The sequence below is a fragment of the Lathyrus oleraceus genome, chromosome 6, assembly GCF_024323335.1.
Source record: "Lathyrus oleraceus cultivar Zhongwan6 chromosome 6, CAAS_Psat_ZW6_1.0, whole genome shotgun sequence".
Classification (NCBI taxonomy): Eukaryota; Viridiplantae; Streptophyta; class Magnoliopsida; order Fabales; family Fabaceae; genus Lathyrus; species Lathyrus oleraceus.
The window spans coordinates 46,705,974-46,715,902 of NC_066584.1; the positions used below are offsets into that span (position 1 = coordinate 46,705,974).

Sequence of the window (9,929 nt, forward strand, 5' to 3'; positions counted from 1 at the left end):
ACCAACCTCCTGGTTTTGAAAGCTCTCAAAATCTTGACTTTGTTTTTAAACTGAAAAAGTTGTTATATGGTCTGGAACAAGCTCCCAGAGCTTGGTATGATAGACTAAGTAACTTCCTTTTGGAAAATAATTTTACCAGAGGGAAAGTGGACATAAATCTCTTTTGTAAAACCTTTAATAATGATATTCTGGTTGTGCAAATTTATGTTGATGATATTATTTTTGGTTCTGCTAATGCTTCATTGTGCAATGATTTTGCTATGTAAATCTAGGAAGAATTTGAAATGAGTCTGATGGGAGAACTCAAGTTCTTTATGGGAATCCAGATTGATCAACATTCAGAAGGAACATACATTCATCAGGGCAAATATACAAAGGAACTTCTGAAGAAGTTTAACTTATCAGAATGCAAGCAAGCAAAGACTCAAACGCAACCTACATGTATTCTGGGGAAAGAAGAGGTAAGCAGTAAGGTAAATTAGAAGCTATTCAGAGGTATGATATGATCTCTCCTTTATCTAACCGATTCTAGACCTGATATTTTATTCAGTGTCTGCTTATGTGCTCGCTTCCAATAAGATCCTAGGGAAACTCACTTAACTGCTGTTAAGACAATCTTTAGGTATCTGAAAGGTACTACTAACCTTGGTTTGTTTTATAGAAAATCAAGTGAATACAAATTAGTAGGCTATTATTATGATGATGATTATGCTGGAGGCAAAATAAAAAGGAAAAGTACTTCTAGAAGTTGTCAATTTCTGGGAGACAATTTGATCTCATGGTCCAGTAAGAGACAATCAACAATTGCACTTTCAACAATCGAAGCTGAATATATTGCAGCTTCTGGATGTAACACTCAGATACTCTGGATGAGGAGCAATTGGAAGATTATCAGATATCTGAGAGTAACATTCCTATTCTCTATGATAATACTCCTGCTATCTGTTTATCTAAGAATTCTATCTTGCATTCTAGGGCTAAGCATATTGAAATTAAACATCATTTTTTACATGACTATGTTTAGAAGGGTATTTTCATCTAAAATTTATTGATACATACCATCAATGGCTGATATCTGTACAAAACCCCTTGCTGAAGATAGATTCGTTTTCATTCTGAAAAACTTATTTATGGATTTTTTTCCAGAATGAAAAGATGTATTTTAGAATGTTTAAATATTCAAAACTCTAGATTAAATTCTAATAATTTTTATGTTGACTCTGAAACATGAGATTTCTGAAGTAAGGAAGTTTCATGAATCAGAAAGGTTCTGGTCAGAAGGAATCTTATCGATTTATCTTCTTGATTTTGAACAGTCATCGCATTTAATGGTCATCATATCGTTTGATTTCATGTGGTTCTAAGTGGTGACAGATGTCCCACTTTATGAGCATGTGTGATGAAAGTGTAACACATTGGGTTTCACAATTCTTGGAATTAGGTCAAAAACTCTTACGCTTCCCCCCATGATTGCGTATTTTTATCTTGTCATCATTGCAATTTTTTTATATAAATCCATTTCACTCACATTTTCACACTACGCGCACAATATTCCCACACTTTCATCTTTCAAACCTAAAACACCTATCAGCAACTGTTCAACCTCTCCTTTAACTTCAACAATGGATGCTCCTCAACAATAAATTCAACAACAGTTTCAACAACTGCAACTAGCTCAGCCTAAATCTCCTTCTAGATTTGTCACTTTTGAAAGCACTCCTCCATCTAAATAAGAAATCAATAGTAGTAATATCCCGTTGAAAAACTATCCTATCTTCACAAAGGTCGAGCCACCAGAAGTTTTAGCACACTACGTGGAGATCTGTCGTGAAGATAATATTGATCAATTGGTGGATCCCTTAAATCTCCGAATGACTACCCAGCTGTTCCACCCCTCCTCCTCCTCCTTCCCAAAACACTTAGTGTTAAAAATTTGTCTTTGCAAGTGTTTTTTTTTATTTCAATCTAAGTGTGTGTGTGTGTGTGTGTGCACCCTTTATGTTTGTTAGAGTACTTGTTGCTTTTCTATTGTGTTTCTTTGTATTTTCGTCTTTTTAATTCGAGTGTATCTTTCTTCCTTTTGGCATGTTTAATGAAAATCATGTTTTATTTCTTTCCATAATTTCTTTCATTATTTGTCTATGTCTTTTTGATTGATGACAAAGGGGGAGAAACATATCTAAGGGGAAGAATCGTAATTAATTTTGATATACCTAAATTCCTAACTAAGAACCCAAACATTGTTTAATGTTTTCTGCTAACAACTACTTTGAAGAATAACTTGTTAATTGTTTTGCAGGGTTAAGTTCATAGGCCAGAAAAGTTCAAAGATCAGAATGTAAGTTGCAAATTTCTTAAGAAATTGTCTACTATCTGAGTCCGAAAAACCTTCATGCTAATGATTAAGAATCAGATGATGTTCTGAACTTAAAACATTGGGTACTTGGCATCAAGTTTTGAAGAATTAGAAAATTTAAGCATCTAGCTATGAGGAAATGTTGATGTTAACCAACCAGCGCTCTGTCCAACATTAAGCAACTTCTGAAGGTAAACCAGACTCTGATTGAAGATCATTTTGGTACTTCAAAAAGGTTAATTAGGAAAGTGTTCTTTCATTCTGATTTTACCTTTTTAGGATTATACATCTTAGGGGTAGCTTTGTGCTTCTGTGAGATGTATTCTTTTATGATTATCCTTTACAGAACTGTTCACTAAAATGCATGTTTTATCATCATCAAAACGGGGGAGATTGTTAGAAGACGATTTGGTTTTGAATCTATACCTTGAGTTTTGATAATAATAATGTTGTATTTGTGTGAGAACAATTTTGGTTCCCTAATGGTTTATTATTGTGTAGCTTTGACAGCCAGTTATGATTCTGAGTATATGATGTGCAACGTCATCAGTTTTTGAACAATGTGTTCCAATTCCGCTTCTCTGCCAACCATAAGAAGTTCTAAAATATGTTCAAAGTTGTTATTGCCCTGATCTTTCTGCTTCTGTGCTGATTCACTCCTGAGAAGCTTCTCAGGAGGCGCTATGTTGCTACTGCAACATTCTCTTAGTTTGTGCTTCTAGACGTGACTCTAATCACCAAGCTTCTAAAGTTGTGTTACGTAGCTGAAGATTATGAAGATCTTAATCCAAACAATTGAGGTTATCAAGGTTCTGACTGTAAATTCTAAAGACTATGGTGATTCTAAAGATACTGATCAAAGATTTTGAAGTTTCTGAATCCAACTTTATGTTTCTTCATTTCATGCTTCATCAACTTTCATCAGAAGCCAGTGAACTTGAAGATAAGATCAAATGGGTACGTGATCAAATAATACATAGTACAAATCAAATATCCTTTCCACTACCTGATTTCGTGGGTAAAGAACAATACTATACATCACACCTATCACTGATTTTATGGGAGAGGGACAATATACAATATCACTCATTTCATCATCCAACAGTTGACAGCCGCTCTATGAGCTTTCCCCATTTTCCCCTCCAATGGTCTTCTTCTTATGCTATATAAGTAAGACTTGGAGACTTGAAGAAAATAATGCGACGACGAAGAAATATACAAAAGCACTGCGAAACTTTGAAAAGCTATCATTCTTTGTACACAATTTTTCTTTAAGTAATTGTTTATCATTTGTGTAAAATCTGCTTGTATAGAAGCAACTTGTAACACACAAAATATCATTCAAACTGTTTGTTTGATTCCTTAAAGAGACTAGGCTATATTCAGATCCTTGAGAAGATAAAGAAGGTTATTCTTTGTGAGTCATTAAGGAGATTAGGGTATAGTTGGATCCTTGAGAAGACAAAGAAGGTTATTCTTTGAGATTAGGGTATAGTGGATTAAGTCCTTATGTATAAGGAAAAATCACATTGGCGGGTGGACTGGAGTAGCTTTGAGTTTCAAGCGAATCAGGATTAAAATACTTGTGGTTTTATCTCTTTGTTATTAACTTTGAAGTGGTGTTTTTGAGTTGGTAAAAAGATTTTGTTTTTTAAAACCTAATTCAAACCCCACTTTCTTGTGTTTTTCACACATTGACTTTCAACAAGTCTCCTCTTTCAAAATGGAAATGGAGGATTATAAGTAATCAGAATGAAAATTGGAGAGATCTTCTGCTGCATAAATATGGCAATATCTCCTTGACAATGTTTTTAGAAAACAAAGGAAAAAGCCTAAAAATGAATCTTTGTGGTGGAAGAATTTAAAATTGTTTGGTACGAATCAAAACTCGAACAATGATTGGTTCTTAAGCACTTTATCATGTAATATTGGTTCAGGTGTTGGAATTCCTTTCTGGCATTCGAATTGGACGTGGGCTCAACCTTTATGTCTTGCATTTCCAAAGTTGTTTAGTTTGTCCTCCATTCGAATTGGCTATGTTGCAGATATGAGGGGCTTGGCTTGATGGATGTTGGGCATGAAACCTTAATCTAGTAGACAATATTGAGGAGGCTTGGCATCAAGACATGGTGGCAGAATTGTTACTGTTACTGCTACTGTCAGCTTTCTGCTCGAGCTTTTCCGAACAAGACAGAGTTTCACGGAAACTTAATGCTAATGGAGAATTCACAATCAGCTCATGCTATGATTTCTTACAAAGCCTATCAGAAAAAGAAACTCTGGAACTTGATGTAAAAGATGCACTAAGGACTTTTTGGCAATCCAAATCTCCACCAAAGATTAAAATATTCGGTTGACGAGTCTTTCTAAACAGGCTTCCGACTAAGGTACAACTGCTTAAACATGGAATCATTCATGGGTCTCATGACAATGTGTGTCCTCTATGATTTTACCATGAAGAGGACATACCCCACCCGCTCTTTCAATGTTGTTTTTCTGCTGCATTCTAGAAAATAATCTCTGAATGGTTGAACATGGCATGCATGTTTAAAGATCAAGTTTCGTCTCATTTTTCTTCCATCTCATTGAACTTTCAAGGAGGAATAGCTAGGCACAAAGGATCCATGATCTGGTTAGCTATATGTTGGAAGCCCAAGTTTAAGAGAAATGCAATTCTTTTTAAAGATGAAATGAGAGTTATCGAAGAAGTGGTGGATAAGATAAAATTGTCTATTCGGATTTGGCTCACAATTGACCTAGAATCTATATGCAATTTAAATTTTTATGCTTGGTAGAAAAATCCCTTAGACTGTCTTTCTCAATGATCTTGTACTCATGGGTTCGGGTACCCCTTGTGTCCCCTAACTAATTATATTTTCCTATAAAAAAATTAACATATTAATTAATAAATAAAAATCTAATTAGTTTTTTACAATTTTATTTGATCACCTAATTAATTAAGACTCTTAATTTGATAAATAATTAATATACTTAATATAGATATATATGCCCACATAATAATTATTGAAATATAATAATTAAATAATATTTGAATATAAAATATTCCAACAATCTCTTACTTGAGCAATATATCTTAATAATTGTATCAAAATTTGTAGGTGCACATCCGGATGATATTTATATTTAAATTTTATAATTTGGTCCACTTCATATATCAATAATGGAACCACTGCGGCTGTCTTCACTGATGTATAACATGAAAAACCCCGACAACTACCATATCAATGTACTTGATGACATAGATCGATATGGATTAGTGACATGGAAATTTCATGTAATGTGATATCAGAATCATGTCTATTTGCAAGTGATCCAACTAAAGTCTTTATTGAGATCAAATTGAAGTTTGCAAATTCAATATTAGCACAAACAATACATAAATGGTTATAACAATAATAACCTTGTAAACTTTATTTTTGCATATAATCTTAACATAAAATTTGTATCGATATCAATATAATATTAAAAAATATAAAGGAGTTGGTGGGTCATCATGAGGGGAAAATATTTACATTGGGTCAAATAGTCACCTAAAGATCAAAGACTTGTCCAAACAAGTGAGAGAAACATCACATATTCACTTAAAATCTTAAGGTGATCAGTGTATGAGTCTTCTTACTTATAAAATGCTCAGCCTCTACTTTTCTAAGCAATATGAGACTTATAACTCACACTTGTTTCTCTAAACAACTCACACTTGTTTCTTAATAATCCCCCATAGAGTGTGAGTCCATCAATTATGCTCCCCCACAACCTGAAGATCTTTCATTCACATGCTTATATCGCCATTGAGAGACACCCTTATCTCGTCATGGGCATTTCAATGAAACACGCCGTCTGAACACCATGTTAAGAAGACTTTCAACACAAAGAGTTGGTTCCTTGCTCAAACCATTGACTCTAATACCACTGATGAGTCATCATGAGGGAGAAACATTCAAAATGGGTCAAACACTCACTCAAACAATTGAGAGAAACACCACATATTCACCCCCAAACCTTAAGGTGATAGGTGTATGGTTCCTCTTGCTTATAAAGTGTTCAACCTCCACTTTTCTAAGAAATTTGAGACTTAGAGTTGACACTTGTTTCTCAATACCACCACTACAACAAACAAGACCTTAGACAGCGCTTTTTTTAGCCTTAGACAGCGCTTTAAAGCGCTGTCTAAACCTCCGCTGCTAAAGGTTTAGACAGCGCTTTTTTAAATCTTAAAAGCGCTGTCTAAGCCCCCCCCCCCCTTAGACAGCGCTTTGGCCAAAAGCGCTTTATAAGACCCTCTTATTTTAAATTTTTTAGGTATACCTTAGACAGCGCTTTTGAAAAGCGTTGTCTAAGCCCCACCGCCTTAGACAGTGCTTTGGCCAAAAGCGCTTTCTAAGACCCTCCTATTTTAATTTTTTTAGGTATACCTTAGACAGCGCTTTTTAAAAAGCGCTGTCTAAGCCCCCCCCCCCCCCTTAGACAGCGCTTTTGCCTAAAGCGCTTTCTAATCCCCCCCTTAGATAGCGCTTTTTACAAAAGCGCTGTCTAAGGTATACGAAAATTTTTGAAGCTTTTGTTTTAAACCACATTTTTTCCAGGTTTATAAACCAGAATTTCTACCTGTTTTCAACCAGATTTTGACAGACAATTATCACATTTTATATATGCCATTTTGGCCTTTTTTCTACCAATTTTTGGCTAACAAATATATATATATATACCAATTCAAACCAATTTTGCCTTAAATGTATCAAAATATATACTAATTTATGTACACATTTACAAGTCATTACATATACTACAAATGTACACATTAATTACACAAATTTATGAACAAACATTGAGCTCTATCATGAATTGACACCACTCCTCTTTGATTTCGTCCACTTGATCCTTTGTATAAAATGCACACTTGAATTCCTCAAAATACTACATAATAATATAACATATTTTGAATTAATTCCAACTATTTAATTATATGAGATATGTGTAAATATAAAAATAACTCATAAGTTAGAAATACATACATCGGTGGGAATCTTTAATCGGCCCAAAGCAAGAGTATCTCGCATAAACCTCAACATGAAATACCCGCAATCTATTTGATTACGTTGTTGAGGACACTACATATGAAAAAAAAAATATGGATTATAAATCCTAAGTTTTATCAAGTGTCATCACTAATATAATAAAAAATGTGGTAATTAAAAATATACCGCCACTTTAATCCATGTAATGGAGTTGGCGCCCCTCCTTGAGGTTTGAAAAGTTTCTTCTACTTTTCAAGAACAGTAGAAGAAACAAACACAGGGAAGTAGCAGTTCTTGATCTTCATTTTCTTTATTTCTGGATCAAAAAATGCCTGCACATACATTTCTTTTTAAAATTAAAAAAACAACTAAGAGCTACATAACGCTTAACAGAAAGAACTATATAACTTCTATATCCATATCTGAGAAGCTTAGTATACATCAACAACACAAAAAACTTCAGTATAAAAAAACACACACTATATGGAATAACCGCATACTGCAATTAAGAAACATACTTGCAAAATCTCCCAGATTGCCATTGACCAAGGTCTAAGAATATAGCAACCAGAAATATCATAGTACTCAATCATTTCTCCATTAACAACAACCTGAAAGATGAATCAAAAGTCAAACACATCATGCAAAGCAATCAGATCAAGATAAACAACTTTGACCAAAAACAAATCAGGTCAAAATACAAACTACTCAATAGATTAACACAAATAGTACCTCAGAATACCACTCTCCGAAATTCTCAGCCTTCCGATTGGTAAGACCTAATCCAGTCTCTTTCTTCACTTCCTTCTTCTTTCCACCTACAAAGCTTCGCCGTTAAACTAAAACGTAAATCAGCAACAACAACGTGAAGGATCGTCGTTAATGTGAAATTACCAGGCTGTTGTTTTGCGGCTGGTTGGTGTTTTGCGGCGGATTGCTTTTTTTCGCCGGCGGCTTTCTTTTTCTCGGCGGATTGTTGTTGTTTTTTGTCGTCGGTCCCCGCCATTGTGAACGACGAGTACCTGATACGGTTGGAAAGAAGGCGGAGGCGAGGGAGAAGGGAGCGTGCAAGAGCGATTGTGGCATGACGGGGAGACTGTGTTTATCTCTAGGATTTTTAGCTTCAGATTAAATTGCCACTTTGTCTAGATGTCAACTTGTCTTTTTTTTTATTTTGGTATTTCGGTCACTCTTGTAGGTATTTACTCAATGGTAATCCTCTCAAATCTCAATTACTTTCTATAATACTACTACTACTGTTACTAGTCACATTTACAAAATAAATAGTCTCATAAAAATTGTAAAATTTACGTTATAATTTTTTTTATTTTTTTTAAATGTATCATCTAATTAAAATAGCATTATTTATATTTTCTCACTTATGACAATGAAAATACATAATAGTTAGACAATGAAAATACATAATAGTTAGACAATGAAAATACATAATAGTTATTCGATAAACCATTATGGGGATGTTTGTTTTATCTTTAAAATAAATAAATTTTTTTATTTTTAAAAGGGAATTTAATAATAAAATATTTTTTAAATATTATAAATTTTTTATATTAATTTTTTAAAATTAAAAGATTAATTTTGGCATCCTATAATATAAAAATATATTATTTAAGATAAAAAAATAGTTGAAATTTAAAAAAAAATTATTTGAAAATAGTTTCAAAATTAAATAATTTTTTTAAATTTTGATATTCAAAAAATTTTAATAATTTAATAAAATATTTAAAATAATATTTTAAAAATGGAGTCTGAAATTTTATTTTAATTAGACCTTAGACAGCGCTTTTGTAGAAAGCGCTTTCTAAGGTATGCCTTAGACAGCGCTTTCCAAAAGCGCTTTCTAAACCCCCCCTTAGACAGCGCTTTTGATTTTAATTTTTTTTTTAATTTAAAGACTTTAGACAGCGCTTTATCAAAAGCACTGACTAAGGTCTATATTTAAAAGCGCTTTCTAAAAGCGCTGTCTAAGGGGGGGTCTTAGACAGCGCTTTTAGAAAGCGCTGTCTAAGACCCCCCCTTAGACAGCGCTTTCATTATTTTTTTGGAACATTTTCCGTGTTTTATTTTAATTTTAACCTTAGACAGCGCTTTCTTTTAAAAGCGCTGTCTAAGATGCGCTGTTAAAAGTCATTTTTGGCGTAGTGCACTCACACTTGTTTCTCAATAATATAGAAAGGGTTTATAATTTTTCCGTTCAAAATTATAATTTGGAGGATTTGCAATTTTCTCCTTAAAAATTGCAATTTTATGGGAGAGTTTATAATTTTTTCCTTGTAAAATTACAAGTTGAATTATGATTTTATGACATTTTATTCGAATTTTTGCTTCTTTATCTTTTTGTGGGTATGCTTCCACGTGCGTAGAAATTTGTTTTTGTTATTTTCCCACCAACTGGTATCAGAGCTAAGATTCTGATCAATGGAGGAAGGAAGAGTCATAAAACATTCTAATCAAGTGAAAAAGGAAGAGTAAAAAAAATTCTTATCAAGGGAGAAAGAAGACAAAAATATTAAAGAGTA

The 9,929-nt window shown here is 33.4% G+C and overlaps 1 protein-coding gene across 1 annotated transcript; it reads right to left on the reverse strand.

The window, feature by feature from the left end:
* Positions 1-7,637: 7,637 nt before the first annotated feature.
* LOC127093145 (proline--tRNA ligase, cytoplasmic) lies at positions 7,638-8,470 on the reverse strand. The gene is made up of 4 exons (XM_051032047.1): positions 8,287-8,470; positions 8,125-8,210; positions 7,911-8,003; positions 7,638-7,724 (listed from the first exon to the last, which is right to left on the reverse strand). The coding sequence occupies exons 1-4, from the start codon at positions 8,396-8,398 to the stop codon at positions 7,638-7,640; spliced, it is 378 nt and encodes a 125-aa protein (XP_050888004.1). The 5' UTR covers positions 8,399-8,470.
* Between the last annotated feature and the right edge of the window lie 1,459 nt (positions 8,471-9,929).

What these genes read in the sequence shown, in the direction of transcription:
- LOC127093145 (XM_051032047.1), bottom strand. Translation starts at nt 8,398, where the DNA reads ATGGCGGGGACCGACGACAAAAAACAACAACAATCCGCCGAGAAAAAG. An exon ending in AGCCGCAAAACAACAGCCTG is followed by an intron (nt 8,211 to 8,286) that starts GTAATTTCACAT and finishes GAAGCTTTGTAG; the next exon opens with GTGGAAAGAAGAAGGAAGTG. An exon ending in TCGGAGAGTGGTATTCTGAG is followed by an intron (nt 8,004 to 8,124) that starts GTACTATTTGTG and finishes TTCATCTTTCAG; the next exon opens with GTTGTTGTTAATGGAGAAAT.